This window comes from Aethalodelphis obliquidens, unplaced genomic scaffold (genome assembly GCF_003676395.1).
Source record: "Aethalodelphis obliquidens isolate GAN/ISIS:26980383/991018 unplaced genomic scaffold, ASM367639v1 scaffold11, whole genome shotgun sequence".
NCBI lineage: Eukaryota > Metazoa > Chordata > Mammalia > Artiodactyla > Delphinidae > Aethalodelphis > Aethalodelphis obliquidens.
In genome coordinates this window covers 21,279,770-21,303,445 of record NW_020837955.1, presented here as the reverse complement: position 1 = coordinate 21,303,445, position 23,676 = coordinate 21,279,770, and the positions used below count along the sequence as shown (strand labels likewise).

At 43.0% G+C, this 23,676-nt stretch overlaps 1 protein-coding gene across 4 annotated transcripts; it reads right to left on the bottom strand.

Moving 5' to 3' along the window:
- Nucleotides 1-1,316: 1,316 nt before the first annotated feature.
- Nucleotides 1,317-23,645, bottom strand: LOC113623390 (glutathione S-transferase omega-2-like). Of its 4 annotated transcripts, none has more exons than XM_027112528.1 (8): nt 22,629-23,645; nt 19,852-19,937; nt 17,242-17,463; nt 16,865-16,973; nt 14,966-15,188; nt 13,926-14,027; nt 3,070-3,176; nt 1,317-1,619 (listed from the first exon to the last, which is right to left on the bottom strand). In XM_027112528.1, the coding sequence occupies exons 3-8, from the start codon at nt 17,273-17,275 to the stop codon at nt 1,460-1,462; spliced, it is 735 nt and encodes a 244-aa protein (XP_026968329.1). In that variant the 5' UTR covers nt 17,276-17,463; nt 19,852-19,937; nt 22,629-23,645; the 3' UTR covers nt 1,317-1,459. The 4 variants fall into 4 exon arrangements, with proteins under 4 accessions (XP_026968329.1, XP_026968330.1, XP_026968331.1 ...); XM_027112529.1 differs by lacking the exon at nt 22,629-23,645 and adding an exon at nt 21,134-22,619; XM_027112530.1 differs by lacking the exon at nt 19,852-19,937.
- Nucleotides 23,646-23,676: the final 31 nt, after the last annotated feature.

Below are 23,676 nucleotides of genomic sequence, written 5' to 3'. Positions count from 1 at the left end.
CAGTATCTTATAATAACTTATAAAGTAAAAGAATCTGAAAAAGGATATACATGTATATTTATAAAACAGAATCAATTTGCTCTACACTTGAAACTAACACAACACTGTACATCAACTATACTTCAAGAAAAAAAAAAAAGCTCCTGAAACTAATAAACAACTATAGCAAGGTTGCAGGATACAAGGTTAATGTACAAAGCCAATTGTTTTCCTACATATTATCAAGGACTAATTGGATTTTGATCTTAAAAGCAAAACATAATTTATTTTGGCACAAATCAAGGCAGGGGGCGTGGAAAATTAAAAAAAACAAACCAAAAAAACCCACAAACAGACTCACAGACGTAGAAAACAAACTTATGGTTACCAAAGGGGAAAGGAGGAGTTTGGGATTAACAGATACACACTACTCTGTATAAAACTGATAAACAACAAGAAGCTACTGTATAGAACAGAGAAGTATATTTAATATCTTGTAATAAACTATAATGGAAAAGTATCTGAAAAAGAATATATACATGTAGAACCGAATCACTTTGCTGTACACCTGAAATGAACACAACACTGTAAACCAACTATACTTCCATTAAAAATAATTTTTTAAAAAAGAGAAGCATTCCCACTGCAAGACAAGCAGCTCCAAAAGCTCTACGTTTAAAATCTCAACCAAGATGACTGGAGAGATCAGGGGCTCCTTTGTCTTTGTCATCTTTATCACCCACACAGCCCAGGCTTGGTACACAACAGGCAACCAGAGGCATGTGTTGGGATGAATTGAAAGCGTCTGTGACGCAAATCCAACAGAGTGACCTTTACCTCTGACTGGGTTTGGGATGTGTGTCCTTTTTTAAGGCAGGATGTTGGCTATAGAACATTTTGTGAGCCATCCTGAGCCCTGACAGCACCGGTGATATTCAGACGTCGGTAGTCCAGGGTGATAATGGGTGTTTAATTTCCTGCTTTGGAATTCTTTCAGTCACAGGACCCTCGGTGCCTCCCGGGCCCACAGCCAAAGTTTGAGGGAGAATGAAACTCGCGCACACCCACAGGGACTGCAGCTTTCATTTGCCAAAGGGAGAGTATTTGGACTGCAAGCATTTTCTTCCCAGGAAGTTGTGGAGGGTGTGCCATCTGCAGTGACAAGCACCAGTGATGGAGCGGCCTTGAACCTCAACACCAACAACCTGGAGGTCAAACCGGGTCGATAACCGTGGAACTGGGAGGCACACAGGCTCTCAAAATGTCCCTGGACAATCTAGCACTGAGATTTCTAGAGAATCACTGGACGCTGTGGGCTAGAGGAGCCATACAAATGATTATCAGAAATGATTCTGTCTCCATGTTTATTGGGAACCTCAAAGAAAATGAACAGAGATTGACTGCCCCACCCAAACAAGTGCTGATGCAGAATCACGACATGTTTGGGAATTCTGGGTGGTGAATGGGTGGACTGCAAGGCTCAGCAACTTAGCCCATAGTCAAAGGCATCGGGGTTGTTCTGAAAATAGAGATTCAAGAAGCCGAGGAAGATGTTCTTATCTATGAGAAGAGCACATACTGTGGGGTCCTGCTTCATGGCTGCGATCCAGAGCCGGAGCGCGGGGGTGTGGTTCACACAGCTGCAGGACAGGAGAGAATCGTTAGCACGGCTAAAGGGCAAAAGGGGGCATGGATCACTTTTTAGACTTACAAGCTACAAGAAATGGATTTACTGGGGCAATAAAGTTATCTCAGTTACCTTACTATCAACTGAGCATAATCACTTACTGGAGGAAAATCTAATTCTTGGAATGGCTGTGTGTGCTTTAGAATTGCAAAAGTTGTTGCTTTTAACCCTGCGGTTAAAATGCTTGTGGACTGAGTGCTCTGGGGAAATAAGGTATCTGTGCTTCACTGTTTGCCAACAAAAGGACAACCCCCTGAAAGATACATCCTTCTGTCATTCTCAGATTTTACTTTAGGAGGCTTGAAAAAAATAAAGACAAGTAGTTTCCAAAAGCACTTTTTTTGGAAAGCAATGAGTAAAACAATCATTAAACCTTGAAATAATGGAGCTGACTGGGTCCTTTCAAAGACCCATCAGGATGTTTAGGTCTAGGATCTGTAAAGTGACTTGCCCAGGCAATAAACTTGTTAGTGTAAAATCCAGGAGAAGAGGTGAGGGTTCCTAATATGTGGTTCAACACTCTGTTCCCAGAAGGGACAGGTTTTTGTAAAGTTTATCGTGTGACATAGTTTTAAATATCCAAGTTTGTTATATCTGAACTTCCCTAAGTGAGACGCACAGGAGATGCCTCCTGGGAAGACTCAAGTGTGTGCATTATGAAGGAGACGCGGTTCTACCTCTGCAGGACTGGATTCCCAAACACCAGAGTGGCCGGCACCCACCATGCAACCGGCTGGCCTGAGAGCAGAGCCAGCACAAGTTCAACCTCTCCTGTGAGCATCGTGGGAACAAAGCACATGTTCTGCCCAGGGCTCCTATGAAGCCTCCCTGAGTCTACCAGGTCATTTCTTCTACCTTAAACATCCCTACACTCCCATGGCGTATGGCTGGCCATTCTGTTTGTTTGTATAACATCAAGCATATATAACTTTAAAAATCATCTATTTTTTGAAGGGTCTGCCTATCTGGGGAACGATTCCTTGGGGAATAAAGGTGTGAGGAGTAAGGTGTGTGGGATCCGCTGGGTGACACAGCAGGACCAGGTGGAGGGCCACAGAGGAAGCTGCAGACAAGGCGCCAAAACCCTGTGACTGAGACCCTTCCCCTGCTTCTGTGTTCACCACCGGCCTGTGCTGGGTGGGTGTTGAGGACAGCAGGCTCTGTAGCATGGCAGGAGGCTTTCGGACACAGTCTTATCAGCAGAAATATGGGTAAAGTTTGGGTCCACAGTTAGTGGCATAAGAGCACAGATGCATTTTGAACAAGGAAACACACAGTTTAAAACCCGACTGTGTTTCACATTCACATGTGTCACATGTCCAGAGAAGGACAAATGGCACACAGACCATTTCAAGCACTAGGGCGACCCTAGGAATCCACAACCACACGGTTAAATGTCTTACTCAGCTATTCCATATACATCCAGCCGCTCAAACCAAGGCCAAAAGAGGTAATCAATCATGGATATACAGTCACCACCGAAGAAGACTGTGTTCTGATAGCCAAGAATCTGAAAGTTTAAACAGAGCAAAAGCAAGTTAATTTACCTATATACTAATGTATTTATAGACACTAAGTACAAATATCAAATTAATTCCCAAAGAAGGAGAACCAAGACTTTGATTCTCCTTCCATTTTGTTAGGTGAATGCGTCTTCCCTTTTTCTGAGTTTTCTTCCACCTCCTTTAGGGTTGTACTCCTGGCATGCTCAGTCCTGCCCTCCTTTCAACACTGGGGCATTTGTGCAGCTCATCTGACTGGAGGATTTTGAAGGACAGCCCAGCCCAGCCACTCCTTCTCAGCCTAGAACAGGTTCCTCCCTGTGCTAAGCTTTCCAGGGATGAGCTCAGCCCCTGGAGAGGGGGCCCTGCCCCTGACCATCACTGCCTGTTACTGGGAGGGAGAGGCCACATTAGGAACCCCACTTGTTGCAGTTGTGACCCCCATTCTCCAGGGTCCACTTTATCTGTAATAAAGGGGATACCACAGTCTCCACACATCTTCCTCTTCTGCCTTGTTTCTCAATCAATTCAAAACTAAGGCAGGGAAGAGCAGGGCTATCTAATGGGCTCGCTCAAATCCCAACACTCTCTTTCTATCATATTTTCTTTGTTTATTTGAGCTCTTTGAACTTCACATGGATTGGCCACCCAACACTATCAACTTTTTACATTAAAATAAAATTTTGCATTCCCAAATGGGACAAATCAACCTGGATAGATGAATCATCAAGAAAACAGATAAACTCTTGACAGAGAGATAGCCAAAGACAGTGGGGGGAAGGTACTTGAGAATTTAAAAAGCAACAGTGCTTAGCAGAGGTTTTGCTGGGCCAGGTCTTCCCACAGAGAAACGTATGACGCTAGTTACCTAGTTAAATCAAGCAAAAGACTCTCTTTGGCCCACGAAAAGCATAATCAACTAAATACTTCCCCGTAGGTGTAGATCTAGATTACTGTGTCCTTATTTCTCAGGCTTGATTCTTTGTACTCCAGGACAGCTTGTTGCCTCTATGATGTAGTCTAGGGCTGAAGTTAAGAATGAGTTCTGGGGACTTCCCTGGTAGTGCAGTGGTTAAGAATCTGCCTGCCAATGCAGGGGACACGGGTTCAAGCTCTGGTCCGGGAAGATCCCACATGCCGCAGAGCAACTAAGCCTGTGCTCCACAACTACTGAGCCTGCGCTCTAAAGCCCGTGAGCCACAACTACTGAGCCCACATGCCACAACTACTGAATCCCGCGTGCCCAGAGCCGTGCTCCGCAACAAGAGAAGCCACCGCAATGAGAAGCCGCAACGAAGAGTAGCCCCGGCTCGCTGCAACTAGAGAAAGCCCATGCACAGCAACGAAGACCCAATGCAGCCAAAAATAAATAAATAAATAAATGTACAAAAAAAAAAAAAGAATGAGCTCTGGTACCAGCAGACCTGATCCTACCTTGGGCTCTACGTCTCATTCAACATGGAACCCAGGGCAACTTACCCACCTCCTCCTCCAAGCCTCATTTTTCTCATCTGTATAATGGTGGTAATGTTAGTGCCCTCCTCAGAGGTTATGGTGAGGAGTGACGGAATCATGCATGAATATACATGAGCTCTCGTGATCAGAAAGCACAGAGACCCCCCCAGAGGTTACATCTACAGAAAGCAAATCCTTCCCCAACAGAAAAGATCAATGGGATCCTCCACCTGCCATCCTTCTCAGAGGAGAAAGCAAATCTTGGTGCCCTAAAGTCTATGTCTTCATTACCTCCCAGTATGGCATAGAGGAGACCCCCCTGACTAGTGTCCTGAAAGTCTGAAAAAATGTTAGGTGGCATCACTTTGTTCGAAGAAACTCACAAGATGGTACTAAAGCGGAAGAATCTGGCCAATGAAAACTCAAAACAGAGGCTATTTTCAGTCATGTGTAAATAAGTCCTGATTTACAGGGGAAAGGAACAAATTATTCAGTTTTTATGGATTCCAGAAAGCCCCAAACCTTCTTTATGTTCAGGAACAGATAGTAATCACCCAAACTTTTATCACTGGCTTTGAAACATATACCTCCAGCTTCTTATTGGCCTTTCATGGCACAAATGAGAACTGAATCTAAACTGATGGACTCTGGAACTTCTATATAACTCTTCTGCTTTACAGAGCAGAGGTACTCTTGAGAAAGTCCTTGTTAAAACAGACCACATATGGACATTTACTAGAACCCATGATGAGTCCTTTGGTAAAGTGATGAGATATTTTGAAAATGAATAGCTGCTTAGTAATTGATGTTTATTTAGTATGTATTTTTCAAGCTTTTCATTTACTCAGAGTAGGAGTCTGCCTTTGAATATATATGATCTTATAGGTACAATCAATTTTTATATAAACACTCATAAAGCAATTTAAGCCTTATCAAGGTGCTTGGTACAATAAAAAGTCAAGATAAGCATATGGATGAAATGAATGCGGCATCAATTATCTTCTGCCAGCCTCTCCCTCGCCCCTGAAATACATTTACACGTTCCCTCGGACTTTCTTTAATCCAAGTGTGACGTTAAAATTCCTTGGAGTTCTTGATACAGCTGTAGATTCTTGAGCCCTGCCTCAAACAAGCATTTCTCCACCAGATTTCATACAGAGCAAGTCTAAAAATCCCAACAGAGAAGCAGTCTTCCTATAAACCAGCACAAAGTGCTGGCTCCCCTACAGACACATTGCAGTAACCCAGGAGCACAACCTGGCCAGGCCTCCTTGGAGGTTTATTACCGTCTTCAGGATCTTAAGTAGGAGAGCTCCCTCCTCTGCAAACCTGAGACTTTCCGGACACGTGAAATGACTTGTCCGCTTAGAATCACAGAACTTCAGTACTGGAAGGGCCACTGGGATTCTTCTAGTGTGACTCCCCTTCCATTTTTCCATTTATTTATACTATGCTCATTACACAAAGGATTAGAGTTGCAGTGTACAAAAACGTGTACACTAAAATATTAAATATGAAAAATAATACCATGCTAAGATCAGGGAAAGTAAAAGCTAGAACAGAAGGTCAAAATAAGGAAGGAAAACGGTCTCAAGACATCAAGCCAAGGCTCCTGCAGAGTTCTTTAATAAATAAAGCTTTGGATTTGACTTGAGTTTCCTGGCAGTTCAAGTGGAGAGGAAAACATGCTGGTGAGCTGATTCTTGTCTCCTGCGTGGAAGCACAAGAGACTCTCGCTTACAGAGGAGGAAACTCCAACCCAGGGAAGTAAGAGGGCTCTCTGGTTAGTGCCAGAGCTGAGACAAAAACATCATTCTCCTAAGTCCCAGACTAGCGTCAACCCTGTGTCATTCAACTTCAGATATGTATGTATGATGACTCTAATCACAGAGGCTTCCCCAAGTCTCTTGTGAATTCTTTGCCTGTTCTTAAAATTTATGTAGCAGCAAAAAGCTTAGAATCAGCAAACTCTGAAAGCCTCTTTCCCTCTACATCCAAGGACTGGCTCAGCTCTGAGCATCCCTGTGAGAACTTCCCCCTCAGTTTTCCTCTTTCTCAGTCTCTCTGTCAGGGGCTCTGCCAGAGCAGCTAACTAACCAAGAAGTGTGACACAATCATGGCAAAGGGACTTTTCAAAATTCTCTCCTTCCTATTTCATTCCATGGATAAGAAGGTCTTCAGGCAACTTGACTCAAAAGAGTTCTTCTGTGTTCTCAGTTTAAACTAAGTCCCTGTTCACAGCCAATTATCTGCTCTGACAAATTTTCAGATACTCAGAATTAAAAATAAACCGACCGTCTTAATGTCCAATGTCTTATCGTTCCTAAGTGTTCTGTCATCAGAAACAAAACAGGAAGCTGTGGTTACATCTCGACCCACTTAGCAGTGCCTATGTTAATATCCAATGTCATTTAAAAAAACTGTTTTGAGTTATTCCTGTCACCCACCTGCCACATATAATGACATTGGCCATTCTTAATGTTGAATAGCTTTTCTCATGATGGACTCCCTCACTCTCAGAACTATTGTCCTTGGTATCGTCAAGCAAGGCAAGATGGCCTGCTTAGAGAAGACACTTTTCCACCAAGGCCCTAGACATCCCCACAAGGCCATGCATGGCCTGGGGAGGGAACTGAGCCTCTAGCTTCAAGCCCTCAGGCTTCCTTAAAGTGTTCACACATCTTCAATTCAGGTTAAGAATTGAGATATTTTAGGGAAAGCCATTTGATGCTCTGGAATAGTAGAAAACTCTAATTTTAAAACTTTTCTGTTCTCCACTTCACTGAAAAATGACTACAGATCCTTTTCTTGCTTTTAGATGTGACAAGGGGTTAGGAGTGAACATGCAAATCAAGAGGGAGGGACTGCTTGGTGAGACGTGAGTATCGCTACTTCCACCCCAAACTTGAAAAGCCTGGAAGGGCCACTCATCTACTGCGAAGGCCTCTTGGGCTCCCCCAGGTGGATGAAAGGAGGTTCGTGCTAGAGCGCACGTAGAAGGAAGAAGTGCGCGGCGCGGGGCTCTCCCTCGTGGCCATCGTGGTGAGGCTCACTGGCCGTGGCTTCCCCGCCAGGAGGTTCAACAAGGAGGAAAAGGAAATCTGCAAAATTTTTTTAAGGAGCAAGATTGTAAAGAGAAGCAAAGCCCAGACTTCCTCAAACCAAGCATTCTAAAAAGCTTCAGTCTACAATCTTGGACTCTCAAGTGCAGCTTCAATAACTGCACTTTAGACCTTGACTTGGCCACTTGCCCTGCACGTGGTCATTTACACCACAGCCGACAAATCCCGGACCTCTAACCAGGACAGCTTGGTGGCTCTCAGCGGGTGCTGCTGTCCTGGTTGGAGGAGAAAGAAAGAGGTTTTTCTTGATGGAAATAGTTCTTAAGAAGCAGACCTGGGACTTCCCTGGTGGCACAGTGGTTAAGAATCTGCCTGCCAATGCAGGGGACACGGGTTCGAGCCCTGGTCCGGGAAGATCCCACATGCCGCGGAGCAACTGAGCCCGTGCACCATAACTACTGAGCCCGTGTGCCACAACTACTGAAGCCCGCGTGCCTAGAGCCCGTGCTCTGCAACAAGAGAAGCCACCGCAGTGAGAAGCCCGCGCACCGCAATGAAGAGTAGCCCCTGCTCGCCGCAACTAGAGAAAGCCCCCATGCAGCAACAAAGACCCAGTGCAGCCATAAATAAGTAAATTAATAAATAATAAATTTTAAAAATAAAATAGCAATTTATTAAAAAAAAAAATGAAGCAGACCCCCCTCCCCCAATAAAATACACAAAGCCACTTGCTGGTACATCAGCAATGCAGGCCCTTATCCAGAAGCAGAAGCAAAGTACTCAACTCCAGGGCAGAAATCTTTTAAGTTCATATAAGACAAGGGGGAGATTCTCAAGATTTCAAATTTCAGGTTCCTGCTACATTGACATACTATAGCTGAGGCTGAGCTAACGAAGATGAACTGATTCCCTTTAAAACAAACCAAGGGTATAGAACAAACTTAGAGTATAAATAAAGCCACTTCTCTAGAAAGAAGCCTGAGAAGTAGGGTCTGTGCAGAACACGCCGCTCCTACTGACCACCACTTACGACCTGGAGCTCCCTGTGAAGATTCAGAATGCAACCTGTCAACATTTGGGGGGATCAAAGGACCACCCTGAAAATTCTATCCTGGAATCCTTTTCACGGGCTTAATTCTTTTGTCAAAATATATTTGTAAGATAGTAGGGGGGAAAAGCTAGTTGGGTAAGTCTTGACAAGTCAAATATCTTTAAAGTGATGGGTGGTGGATGAAAATATAAATGAATATCAAATCTCTGAAGGAGGAGAGGATTTCCTATGTATAAAAGTATCAGAAAAAATCACAACAGGAAAGACTTATAGAACAATAATGTTATATTTATATATGTACAAAACAAAGACAAAAAGTTAAAACAAAACCAAAAAATGTGCCTTAGAAACAGGCCAATATCCTTTATATATAAGGAACTCTAAAAAAATAAATCAACAAGGAAAATCAGTAAGACCTTGACAGATGGGTAGTAGACCATTTTCATAAATAAAACACGAAGAGATGGAATACTTTGGGGGAAAATCTACCACCTCACTAGCAATCAAAGAAATATACATGAAATCAACGATGAGAAACTATTGTTTCTCAAAACAGGCAAATATCTTTTTAAGTGAAATCTCCCAACAGTGAAAAGGGGATGATACAAAGGGCATTTTCCATACACTGAGGGTGGGGGGTATACAGCACATGTCTTGGAGGAAGCAATTTAGCAACATCCAGCTCCAGCCTCTAAAGTGGTCATACCCTTTGATCTGGTAACTCCACTCCTGGAAGTGCAGCCTAAGGACATATTCTAAAATAGAGAAAAGGATTTTTATGCAAAGAAGCTGCTGTTCCTGGCAGCATCATTCACATCAGTAAGCAACTGAAACAAACTAAATAACTCTAATGAGTGTTGCTGGATAAATAACTATGGCTTATACATATGGTAAATTATGCAGAATGAAAAGTGATTTTTTTCCATCTTTAATAATTACACATCTAATAGAGAAATACATTCTCATTATTTTAAAAAAATTCAAACACAGAAAGCAGCATAAAAGGTAAAGACTCTCCCTTCCGATCCCTGCTCTTAACCACTTTTCTTTCCCACACCAGTGCTAATCCCCTTCCCAGTAGCGGTCACCAGTAGGAGTCTGATGTGTGTCTCTCCAGACATTTTTCCAGGCGTTTATTTACATGTATATATATATGCATATATAGTTAAGTTTTGTTTTCTTCTACAAAATTGGATCATATCACTTGTATTACTGTGTAATTCATTTAATATTTCTAGGCAATCTTTTCATCTCAGTACACATGGATCTACCTCATTCCTTTTTTATATAAATTTTTTAAATTTTATTTATTTTATTTTTGGCTGCGTTAGGTCTTTGTTGCTGTGCGCGGGCTTCTCATTGCGGTGGCTTCTCTTGTTGCAGAGCACGGGCTCTAGGCGCGCAGGCTCAGTAGTTGTGGCGCACAGGCTTAGTTGCTCCGCGGCTTGTGGTATCTTCCCGGACCAGGGCTGGAACCCGTGGCCCCTGCATTGGCAGGCGGATTCTTAACCACTGCGCCACAGGGAAGCCTTCATTTAACCATTCCCTATCTAATGTACATTAAGGTTTATAATTTTTCACCATAACAAATAAGGCTGCTCTAATAAACACCCTTATACCCATAAATAAGCATTTATAGAGTTTATTAAAATATGGGAAAAATTCTTATGTCATAATGGTAACCAAGTTCTATATACAGTACAATTTCAACTACATAATAATATACATAAGAAAAGGAGAGAAAAAATAATAACAGTGGTTGTTTCTGGGTAGTGGGATTATGAATTTCTTTTCTTAGTTTCTATATTTTTCTGTATTTTCCAAACTTTCTCTAATGAACAAGTATTACTTTATAATCAAAGATGAGTAAAATTAATTTTTAAATAACAAGAAGAACTATTATTCTATTGTTTACATGGTGGGAGAAGGTATAGAGGAAGTTTATTAAAAGAAATACAGCAAATATTAGTTTACCTAGAAAGCAGCTGTCAGAATTGGACAATGAATTAAGTTACCAAACTAGCAGCACTAAAACTGCTCAAGTAGCCACGGTGACTAGAAGATAACCAGTTCCCTAATGTGGAGGAATGGTGATTACAACCAAAAAATGGCATGTAGGTGGACATGCTGAATTAGCTAACAAATCCAAGAGAACTGACAACATATGTCTGAGCCAAAATCTCATAAATGAATGTTCACAGCAACACTATTCATAAGAGCCAAAAAGTGGAAACAACCCAAGTATCCATCAACTGATGTGTGGATAAACAAGGTTGGTGTATCCATACAACGAAATACTACTAAGCCATGAAAAGGAGTAAAGGATGAAACTTGAAAACATTACACTGAGTAAAAGAAGCACATGGAAGGCTAACGTTAAATGATTCCATGTATATGAAATGTCCAAAACAGGTAAATCCATAGAGAAAGAAAGTAAATTAGTAGTTGCCTATAACTGGGAGGGTTGGGAAGAGATGGGGAGTGACTGGAATCTGGCTGAATCCTGTCCTTCACTGAACTTAGACTTGACTGGACTACTTCCATAATGAAAATATTTAGAATGAAGGCACTGCCACCCAAAAAAAGAACAGCTGAGAGGTTCTGCCAACATTCCAATCCACAAAGATAAAAGAAAGATGGGATCAGGTGCTATTTTGAAATGAAAGTAAGAAAGATTAAAAAACTAAAGCTTAAAAAAATTACGCTGCTGAGATTAATGATTCAGTAAAGACTAGCAAATAGGTTTGAAGACAGAACGTGTGGTTAGAGAAGGGCAGCCCAGCAGTTTTTAAAACTCAGGAAAATGTTCAGAACAGGAAAGCAAGAGGGGAGCCTGCTGGTTAGAAAGAAAAACAGCAGTAATGTATCTCAAAGAATTGTAAAAGTGACATAGAAAAATATGGTTATATAACAAGCACAATAAGCCTTTAATTTTGATGAAACTTTTTTTTAAAGAAAAATTTAAAAGTCAAACAGGGCATTTATTTCAAAAGAAGAAAATGTCAGTGTAAGGCTGCAAAAGTTAAACTGAGCCGTTTGCTTGAGGATAACGTGGCAGAAAATTATACACTGGTCTCTTAAGTTGTTTATCACTCAGAAAGCCCAAGGATATTTAAAATATTTTCAACTCACAGAAAATCCTGATTGTACAAAACCATGGGAAAAAATTGTACACGTCATCTCTATTAATAGAGAGGGGCCATCTCTATTAGAATTATTCGGACAAGTTTCAATTTCACTAGAATCTCCTAGAGTCAATACACTGGTATTGAGAGGAATTAATCAAATAATTCAAGCTCAGTGGGCATGTTTCAGATTCTGATACTGCCTTTGTTGTAGTTATAATTCCTGCTAACATTTTAGGGACAAAAGCTACATTCAAATCTGGTAGAACAATGCTGAATACTCAGTGGTCCTTGAACCAGCCCTGGTTTAGGTAGCTTTCACTGATGCTATTTATTAGATCTGACAGGGTTGTTGGCAAGATTAAATGAGAGGATGTATTCAAAGCACCTGTAGCATCATGCCTGGCACAAAAATACAGGTTCACTTCCCCTGGAAGAACCCAGCTAAAGGACTGTGCCTCCGTCGTAATATTATACGTTTCTTTAGCAATCTGTAATTTTCAAAGTTCATCCATCATCCAAACACAGAGTAGGAGGAACACAGTTCAAAATGTGTTTTTAATTATCTCTGAGTTTAAAGGGTTTTGTTTCCCAGCTCCTTTCCCTGGCCCAGCAATTAACTGTAAAAAGGTAACCAGACATGATAAAATCAGTTCAGCTGATCTTTGAAATAAAGACCTTAAACATTCTCTATGGGCAAGAGCTTTCAAACTTCTTTTTGAAAGCAGAGGTCCCCCTCCCTCTCCAAATTCGAGCTTATTGGATGTCTTGTTAAATCCGGTGATAAGAGCAGGGCTGGTGTGGCTGAAGCAGGACCTGGAACCACCCACCAGACCTCCCCTACTCAGTGGTCCCTCTGTAGAACCCAGAAACTCTCTGTTTTAAAACACTTCCTCATCCTATAAATGTGGAAACCAAGGCACAGAGAGGTCCAGAACCTTACCAAAGGTTCTGTAATCTAGTAAAGCCAAGTCTAGGATCCAAGAGTCTACCTCATCCTAGTTGCCTCCTTGGAGTCAAGACCACAGTCTGTGTTCTCAGGACCAAAGGCTGACATTTCTTTTCTTTATTTTTGTGCGGTACGCGGGCCTCTCACTGTTGTGGCCTCTCCCGTTGCGGAGCACAGGCTCCGGACACGCAGGCTCAGCGGCCATGGCTCACGGGCCCAGCTGCTCCGCGGCATGTGGGATCTTCCCGGACCGGGGCACGAACCCGTGTCCCCTGCATCAGCAGGCGGACTCTCAACCACTGCGCCACCAGGGAAGCCCTCCCCTTCTTTCTTGATTATAGAACTCTGATTTTACGCAAGGTGTTCCCAGCTAAAAGACTAAATTTCCCATCCTCCCCTGCAGATACTTATGACTCTACAACTAAGTTCTGGCCAATGAGATTTAAGTAGTCATGGGGTAGGACTTTCAGGAAAGCCTTTAAAGTAGTATGGCCTTTTGCCATTTTTTCCTTTCTGTGACCTGGGACTTGGATGTGATGGCTGCAGTTCTAGCAGCTATCTTGTTATTTTGAGTATACAAGCCTTGCACCAAAAATAACAGAACAGGAAGAGAGAAAAGGCCTCAGTCCCTGGTAACTTCATGAAGAAGGCATCAAAACAGCCCTGTACTACCTTACCTGTGTGTGTGTGTGTGTGTGTGTGTGTGTCTGTGTGTGTGTGTGTGTGAAAATAAATCCTAAAGGACAAATTTACAGTGGTTAGGTCCCTTTTACTAGCAGCCAAACACAATCTCTAACCCACATAGACCTTGGACTCAGTGGCAGAAGCTAGAAGATCCGTGCAGAGATACTTAAGGAATGTGGTGATTCTGGGAAAGGAAGAAATTCATCACATGCCCTCCCTCACTCCTTGCCAGATTTTCAAGAAAAGTTCCAGAGCAGGTTAGCAGAGGGCAAGTATCCACAAGTTAAAATCAGATGCCTAGTAACTGAACTTATCAAAGTCTGGTAGGAAAAGAATACATCTGTGAAAGTGGAGGGTGCCAGGGTGACCAGGGTGGGGACCTGCATCACTTCTTCCACTGCATCTGGCCAGGAGGGGGACCCGTTTTGTACCTCTTCCAGGTTGCAGAACTCCTGACGCAGGGCTAGCTTCAGATCAGCGCATTCTCTCCCACATCTCGATGCTATCAGACACTCCTTGGTCAAATGTGGGACCTGATCAGAGGACACAGGTTCTTAGTGGAGAAGTCTGAGGGCTCCTGCTCTGCCTAAAAATGCAGCCAGAGCTTTGTCACTCCAGCTGAACAGGCCAACACCCACATCCAGGCTCCCCAGCTCCCTCTGAGGGCCACCTCTGTGGTTTCAGGAATCCACTTGTCACAGCACCCTGGTAAACAAGGTGTTTTAGAGGGGGCTCTCCGGTGTTCCTTACTTGGTCAGCTATTTCCATGCTGTACAATCTTGGGTAGGGCACTTACCCTCTCTAAGCCTCAATGTTCTCATCTGAGGAATGGAGCAATAATAATACCCACTTTAAAGGGCAGTGGTGAGGATTAAACGAGTTAACCTTTATAAGGTAGTTAGAACAGTGCTTGGCACATCCAAGTGCTCAACAGACATCAGCTATTAATATCATTGAGTTATTTTTGTTTCTTTTCAAAGAGAACTGTCGTAAAATTTCTCCATCATATTCTCTCCCACTATCAACAGGTGCCCCCTTTTCTCTCTTCTACACATTTCCTGGATGGTTGGCACTCTTGTTCCCCATAAAGGCCAGTCTCCTTCTGTGCATTACCTTTTTCACATCCCAATTTTTTTTTTTTTTTAACCTGGGATCTTGGAAATGGTTCCTTTAAAGTATCACCAGTTTTCAATTCTTTCAATATTCCTGTCTCAAGTTACACAGTCATAACTATGCCATAACCGTAACTCTTGAGACTGCTAGTTCAAACCTATCGGCTAAGCCTTTAACCTTTAATATCAGAGGTCACAGCTTTACTATAATTCCACACCAGTTATCCTCCTAAGGCACACATGTGTATTAAAACATATCAATTTCACCAACGATTTGACTTTTAAAATGGACTGGAGTTTGGGAAAGACATACAAAGTAAAACAGAGTGTAAGTGGCTTTAAAAAAAAATTGGATATACCTTATAGAATAGGTCCAATAACATCTTTTGGCGAGCTCGCTCATAAGAGTCACATGGATACAGCTTCCTTCCAGGATAAGCGTCATCCAGGTACTCACAAGCAATGACAGATTCATAGATCAGTTGACATTTGCTGTTCTCCAGGACAGGAATTTTGCCAAAAGGGTGCTTTGTAAAGTACCATTCAGGCTTGTTTCTCAGGTTAATGTTGATAACTTCATGTCTTGCAAAGCAAAGGGAAAACAGGACAGAACAAAAATGAAAGGCTTAGGCAGGCAGACACTCATCTTGAAAGCAGAAGCAATCAATCTATAAAATTAAAATTTGCAATGAGTTTTTTTTTAATTTAGGTTTGTACAAAGAAAAATACATAACAACATCGTCTTCATTCCTGCAGTAAGATGTGCTGGATGTTTTCGATGCCTTATCCCATTAGCTCCTCATGATTCCCCAGCGAATCGGGGAATCATGATGAGCAGCAACGGAGGGGAGGCAAAGAAAACATTTAACACAGCCCCTATGAGAAATAAGCCTCCCTGTGGTTGAATCTCCTGCCCAATATCACCCACTAAGAAGTGGTACAGCCGAGATGGGAGGCCAGGCAGTCTGACTCAGAGCTCACAAGCTTAACCATGGCGCCACAGATTTCAGTACATTTTAAAGTTTGAAAGTACAAATCTGGTATCTGGAGACATTTTTCGTTTGCCACAACTGGAGGGAGGGGATTCTACTGCCATCTAACGGATAGAGGCCAGGGATGCCGTTAGACATCCAGCAGTGCACAGGACAGCTCCTCCCTCACCAAACACACAGAGCAAAGAACTATCCAGCTCCGAATGTCAACAGTGCCGAGGGTGAGAAACCCTGCCCCCAAGAAGTATTTACATCAGTTCCTAAGCTGCCACTTCATCACTGGGGGTAAAACATCAATTGTTATTTTTCTTAAAAAAAAAGTAACCTTAAGGCCAAGTAGAATTGAGCAAGAAGGAAGAACCTGGAAATATAAGCCATAGAAACTCCACAGAGCAGAATTACATAATTTTCTTTAAAACATCTCTGTATTAGTCTCTGCATCTCTTTAACATGAATCCGAAACTCCCGAACTACCGATTCTCCGAGGCCAGAGTCAAGAGGCTGGAGTAACACTTCTCAACACCTTGGCTTTGAGCTGGTCCATCCAGCCGTCCACATTCCAGCAAAGTTGCTCTGCCTTCCAAATCCAGATGTCCTTTGCAGGAGCTCGTCTTGCAAAATTCCTTCTGGACGGGTGTGTACCTATTTATCAGGTGTGTGGGAAACCTCAGGACACCTCTTTGATAGCAGTTCCTTCTATTTCACTGTTTGGAACTATTTGTTCATTCATTCAAAAAATAGTTTTAAGCACCTACTACGTGCCAGGCTCTCTTCTGGCCCATGAATAGGAGAGACAAGTCCCTACCTTCAAGAACTTACATTTGTGTGTGTGTCAGTGTGTGTTTCTATGTGTGTTGGGGGAGGGGCTGGGAGATGTAAAGGAAAGACGGATAAACAAATAAGAAAACATTGCAAGCGCAATGAAGAGAACAGAATTGACCTGAAGACGCCTGGGGTGGGGTGGGGTTTACACTGGACAGAGCAGTCAGAGAAGGCCCCGGTAGCCTCCGTGGTGCCTTTCTTCACAAGCTCTAGGGGAGGAACCAGCTCACTGAGCCATCATTCAGTTTACTCTGAGCTGCCCTAAAAGTCTCCTGCACAGGCCTGTCTCTGCATTTCAGGATGGCACTCTCAAGAACCTGTCCTTTGCTAACCGCTTATTGACTTTGCCTCAGAAGAAAGGCACAGAGAGCCTCTGAAATCTGACCAGGGCTCCCCAGATATCAGACGTTCCCACGCGCCTACGGGGGCGCCCCTGCTTCTCACCTGATGCCTTTGGCCTGGAGGACCAGGCGCGTCCTGTGCGCGTAGGGGCAGAACCTCATGCTGTAGAGGCGGATCAGGCCCTCTGGGACAGGCCCTGGGGGGGCGCTCCCTGCGGGCGGAGGGGGATACAGGGAGGCGGATTAGCCCAGAGGGGAAAGGGGCTCACTCGCCTCCCCAGGACCCCAAGAGGGCCACGGGTGCTCCGTCTCCCATGTCCCAGAGAAGACACCTTTTTTTTGCACGTGCCTTTTGTGCGGAGGAACCCTGTCCCTCCTCGCCACGCTGGTCTGGAGGCCAAGGCCGGCAGCCACCTCACCAGAGCCAACATCCAGCCACGGGGCGCCCCCAGCCCGCGGACAGCTGTCAAGAGGACTCACCTCTCCCCAAGGTCCTGGCCGCATCGTCAGTCATGCTCTCCTGGAGTCTGCGCAGCGACCAAGACTCACAGTTGTGGCCGTGTGGCTTGCTGCCGCCACTGCAGGCTCCAAGGACAGCAGCGCTCCGGCTCTCCCCTCTTGCCCCATATTCAGCTTTGGAGCAACAGGTCACTGGCGAGGTAGAGGGGGAGTGATCCAGGATGGCAGCTAGGATTATTCAACCTGCAGAGACATAGCCCCAGGTTCGGAAGCCGTAGCAGGAGTGGGGAAAGAACAAAAAGCAAAAAAAACAAACAACAGAAAACAAACAAAAAACACCTGAAGAGTACACCTTGCTTTGAACTCACAACGTCCTGTGCCGTCTCTTCTCTGCATCAAGAATCCGTGAAGAATGGGCATTTAAACTCCACTTATTTCAAAGGAGTTTAATAAAAAATTGACCAGGGTAACGCTAACGTTTTCTTTCCCATTCTAAACCCTCCCTCTTGTGTTATCTAAGACAATTGGCCATACCCTGTGTATAATGAGTACTTTATTTTAAAATAAGGCCAAACTTTTTCATGATCTAGCAGATAAGAAGAAAAACGTATTAGTGTTAAGATCTTGCACGACCCTAGAAGTGTCTCCTTAAATTTTGTGTCCTCATTGCCTCACCCTAGTTCTGGCCGTATTTATGAGATTTTACTCAAACTATGAAAAACTGGTGATGAACAGAAACAAGATACCTAGAGACAAAGACAAATTTGTGAGCTCTTTCCAACTCCCAGTATAAATTTCAGAGAAGACCCTTTTTAATTACCAAGGACACATTGCGAACAGCCAGCAATACAGGGGCCACTTGGATAGCACGCCCATCTACATGAGATAAAGGAGGTAGCTATCTTTTGCTCTGACCTTAAGAAGCTGAGATCCTAAAATTTAGCAGGTGGAAATACAATTCTTTTAATTTTTACAGGATAGGGCTGAAATGGGAATTGCTTGTAAATGCATTTTATGGGGTTGACAGGTAAAGAAGGAAATAAAAGTATTATGTTTCACTCACAGTGACTAAATGATTTCCATGGGTTACCTTATTTGATTCCCACAACCACTCAGTCAGCTATTATTATCATTCCTATTTTACAAGTCAGAAAATAATCTCAGAAAAATAGGAAATGCCCTGGTGGTCCACTGGTTAGGACTCAGTGCTTCCACTGCCAGGGGCCCAGTTTCTAACCCTGGTCAGGGAACTAGGATCCCGCAAGCTGCGCAGCGTGGCCAAAAAAAAAGAAAAAGAAAATTATTTGCCCAAAGTGACCATTTAGTAGGGTTGAAGAACTTTAAAAGTCCGAAGTCTGGCTCATTGACTTGGCCTCTAAAGCTGGCAACAGTGTGGAAAGGACATGAAGCCCAAAAAAGATATAGTACATAATAGCTGCTCAACAAATGTTAGCTGAATCTAAATATCTTTTATTAAAGTACCAGAACCTAATTATGTAGCTTATGAATGGGCACCTTTTGGTCTTTGGAATTCCAACCTATCCAGAAATTCTTGGCTAACTGTGTTTACATTTTTTTCTGCTGAATAAGAATCTGAAAATCTTCAGAATAGTCGCTCGACTACATTCTTTGCTAAGTTACTCGGAGTGATTTTATGTAAGATATGGTAAGTTGTCACTTTCTAAGAACTGGGGAATGGCAAAATGTATGAATAAATGTCCTCTGGGAAGAAAATGCATCTATGCCACCAAGAAGCCTGGCATTGGAAAAGACAAACTGGTTCTTGACTTGCCATGCTGGCAGTTCTGCATCTGGAAGACAGAGGAAGTAATAAGATAACTACTCTTCTGGAGCTAATTTTGATCAAAAAGTACAAACTGGAGGGTAAAATAGGAACAATCAACATAACCATGTCATGTGAGAGCTTCTGGTAGACAAGGAGCTGCCTCCTGATCAGACAAATATAACGCTCACATAGAGAAAGTATATTTCAAATAGTTGAGAGAAAATATAAACAGATTCTAAAAGGAAAGGCCGTATGAGGAATGTGAAATTCTCAAAAATCAAAATAAATTATACTAACATGGATTAGGTGCTTTATGTGTATTAACTCATTTAATCCTTAAAAGAGTCCTATAAGGGTTGTATTCCTGCCTCGGTAAACTGAGGCTAGCAAGGTTAGGTCACTTGTCCAAAGCCTCACATCTAGTAAGAGGTGCAAAGGGTACTATGAAGCCTGGAAGTTTGACTCCAGGGGCAGCACTCTAACCAGGATCTTCATCTATACGAGAGATGGGAAAACTTCTTCTGTAAAGGCCAAGAGGGTAAATGTTTTAGGCTTCTCAAGCCATCTTGTCTCAACTACTCAACTCTATCCTTGTAGGGTGAAAACAGCCGTAGATAATATATAAATAAATGGGTGTGGCTGTGTTCCAATAAAACATTACTTATGAACGTTGAATTTGAACTTCATATATATTTTAATAGGCTTTGTTTTTTAGAGAAGTTTTAGGTTCACAGCAAAATTTAGCCGAATATATAGAGGTTTCCCACTAACCTCCGACCCCCACACGAGCACAGCCTCCCCGACTACTGAGCATCCTGCATCAGGGTGGGAGGGACATTTCTTACCATTGAGGAGTTCTACGTAATTTTCACATGTCACAAATCATAATTCTTCACTTGATGCTTTTTTGCAACCATTCTTAGTTCTTGAACTGTGCAATAATGAGCAGTGGGCTAGACTCGGCCAACTGGCTCTAGTTTGCCCACCCCTGGTATACACTGACAATGACTGGATTAGCAATAGCTAAGCTAAGGATTCCATTGTAAAGTAAAAGGTTCCTGGCTCCACCTTTCTACCATGCCAGAAAAGAATGTATTTTCATGTTGTGTCTCCTCATTCCCACCTTTTCAAGAAAAGCAACTCCGAGAGTTGGAAAATACTGTTTATTAAAAGTATGGCTGACCCTTAACAACTAGGGGTTTCAGGGTGCTGGTCCGCCACACAGAAGAAAATCCAAGTATAACTTTACAGTCAGCCCTCTGCATCCGTGGTTATGAACCTGCAGATTCAACCAACTGCAGATCATATAGTACTGCGGTACATATTTAGTGAAAAAAATCCACGCATAAGTGGACCCTTGCAGTTCAAACCCATGTTGTTCAAGGGTCAGCTGTATACCTGTATATGGGAAGTCACATTCTGAGATGATGCAAGTCTATTTGATGTAGTCAGGGGAGAATGGACAAAGGGATGGAAAGTTCTTCCTCTGAATGGAAGCAATATTATGTCAAAGTTCTCACTGGGCACTATATTCAAACCCTGGCTTTGGCACTTAGGCAAGCTATCTAACCTCTTTGACCATCAACTTCCTCACCTGTAAAATGAGAACACTAAGCACCTACTTGAAGGGTTTTGATGTAGCGAATGAAATTGTTCAGGTGGCTGTCCTCAGTATAGTAAGAGTTTAGTGTACTTCAAAATTAATGATTAATACTAGTGAATAAGGACATTTTTAATAGCATAGTGCATTCTGATTTTATATCCAAAAAGATAAAGTGCACTGCAATTCGGCTTTGCCAAGCACATTAGAATTAAAATTCAACTCAGAATGCTTATTTCATCAGTTACCAGTTTAATACCAATTGAATGGGTTGAATGCTGCAGGCTACCTTTCAGTAATGTGGTTTTTAATCTTACCACTGAACACTATGGTTTCCCCAGAAAGATTTTAATTATGACCTTTAAGCTTAACCCTATTGCTCTCTAAAACTCAGTAAGTACCTCTTTGAAATCCTCTTTGCAAATGTTCCTTGTATATCATGTTTACACCTCTATTATACTGAATCACTCAAGAAATAAATGGTAATAAGGCTATATTAAACCTACTCCAAATTGATTTCCAGCTACCTGAAATATGATGGCATCTGTTTTGAAAATGGGGAGAACTTCAGTCCTGGGTGATGATGACTTAAGCCTTCTAGGAAAAAAGTGCCACCACATTAATAATAATCTCTTCACTCTATTTACCTGAGTCTCTGTTTTGAGGAGAGGAAGTGGGGTTTGCATTTTGCAATTAAAAAAAATTTTTTTTGTCATACCAATGTCTGATAGTGGCAGAACCTGGAAGACATTCCTCTTAGTAGTTCAGAAGCCTAATTTACATGACAGATTGTGTTACTGGGAGTTCCACTATTATTCACCAAGTTCAAAGAGTTAGGCAAGTGAGGAAAAAGGCTCTTTTCAAAGGGGCCTAGATTTAGGACTTGTTTCAAAGAAGTTAGGATCAGAGAGAATCCTGTATTCTAATGTTTTTGGGACATTAAATAAGATTACTAAAGCTGTCAGTGGGGGAACTTCATCTTCCCACTGGGGAAAGCAGGGTCAAAGGAGACTTTCTTTTTAAGTACGTGATGCTGCTTTCCTGTCCCTATTTTATAGCTTAAGGGATCAAAGAAAAGAAATTAACAACCTTATATAATAACACTTGAATAAGCAAAGGCAGATTTTCAAGATCCTAAAATAAGCCAAAATGAAACACTTGTAAAATCAAACAAATTTCGATTTGTTTGGGTTTCAAAAAGGAACATCAACACTTCCTGTCCTATCCCAGGAACAACAGTGGTGTGTCAAAAAAGTGGCTACAGTCCTCTCTCAGCTCAATCTCCAAAACTTAAAAGTTGATGAATAAAGAGTCTGAGGCAGGGGCATATTTAAAGGCTTATTTTAAGAATGGTCTGAATGACTGTTAAAGAGTTCAGGCTGGGTTTGAATCACCTCTTCAACATTTACTGGTCGACCCTTGACAAATCACAGCAACTTTCTATGCTCTGATGTTCTCATCTGTAATTCAGAGCTAATGGTACCAACACATTGTATGGTCTGGGTTGAAGTAATTCTGACTATGGATGAGAAGCATTTAATACGTAGCAACCGTTAGCTATTATTTTTATTATTTGAATGTTGCAGGGAAGACCCATAGTTCTGACAAGAAAGAACATTCCTGGGGACCAAATGCCCCTGTCTGTCAGTGCCCTATGATGTAGCTAAATTAGTGGTGCCCAATGCAGGGCTGACAATTAGTGATATGGGGTCGTCTTTACTTGTCTCCAGTCAAATCAGAAAACGAGAACAATTTAATGACTTTTTTTTCCCCTTTAAGTTAAAGGTATTCGCTTTAAAGACCTGTTCCTTACTCTCAGATTATAGCCCTTGCGCTTTTTTCTTTTTTTTGATGGTAAAATCTCTGATGAAACTTTGGTGAAGTAGTTGAGCTTTCTTTTAAAACGGTTACGCAAAATTAAAAGTTGGCAATCCTATTCTGGGTTCCCAAATTCGTGAAAAATTCAAAATTGACCTCTAACCCCTCGTCCCTTCAAATGCTACGCAGGCAGCAACAACCCACCCGGCGCAGGTGAAAAGAGAGACGAGTCCGAGGCACCCCCAGGTGCGCGGCCGACGGAACCGGATGGGGAGAAAGAGAGCCGCAGGAAGAGGCGGGGCCCAGGCGGAAACCGCCCCCTAGAACGCGATCCTATCCGCCAATTGGCCGCAGCGCCCGGAGCTTCAGCCAATCTTCCAAGCCTTTGTATGTACCCCGGCCTCGCAGTGCCAAGCTGAGCCAATGGGCGGCCGCGTTACAGGCTCCTAGGTCCCGGAGTCTTGGGTCCTCACTTGGGTGTCTGTGGCTGGCTAAAGTGGAAGCCAGGTAGTGGCTGGTCATGGCACCTCAATCACCTGGTCTACATCCGACCGAAGTCTGCCCGCAGCCTGCCCCGGGTGGGGCAGGCGGACGGCGGCAGAGATGGGTCCGCCCGGAGCCTGGGCGTTGGTGGCGGCCGAGGTGGACGGCTGGAGGCCGTTTGTGAAGTCAACCAATTCTCAGCTGCCTCTCAGGGTGCGGTCCCCTGGTCGCCTGCATCACCATGGGGCGGAAGACTCAGTTCAAATGTGAACTCCCCGGCCCACCCTACCGAATCGGAAATCCAGGGGTGAGCCTTAGGTGACTGTTAACGCGCTCTTACGTTTAAGAATAAGGACAGGAAACTAGACTGTACTGGGGCAGGTCGACAGCCCGCCTCCTAGTTCTGATATAAGAGCCCTGTGCTGGGTGTGTTTCCCCAGAACTTTCTGCCAGCGTCTTAAGGCCTCACTTAACCTCAGGACCTTAGTTAAATCATCTGTAGAATGAAATCCAGCCTTATATACTGAACTGATGGAGGTGGTCTTCACAGTATTCACTTACATATATGGGACACCTTCTGTGTGCCCAGCATAAGATTTGGTTGGAAGGATTTGAAGAGCTTAGTGACTGCAGACTGGGAGAACAAGTAGGAGACCACCTAGTCACCTGGCTTTGAGGTGACGTGGGTCTGGACTTCAGTGGCAACAACAGTAAGAAGAAAGGTGTAAAATTGAGTCAGTGATGGAAAGGAAAGAATGAAGAATTGAAA

Excerpts from the sequence above, each read along its gene's own strand:
- LOC113623390 (XM_027112528.1), bottom strand. The coding sequence starts at position 17,275 with ATGACTGACGATGCGGCCAGGACCTTGGGGAGAG. Across the intron at positions 16,974-17,241 it reads GGCCAGGACCTTGGGGAGAG|GGAGCGCCCCCCCAGGGCCT; the intron begins GTGAGTCCTCTT and ends CTCCGCCCGCAG. Across the intron at positions 15,189-16,864 it reads CTCCAGGCCAAAGGCATCAG|ACATGAAGTTATCAACATTA; the intron begins GTGAGAAGCAGG and ends TTGCTTTGCAAG.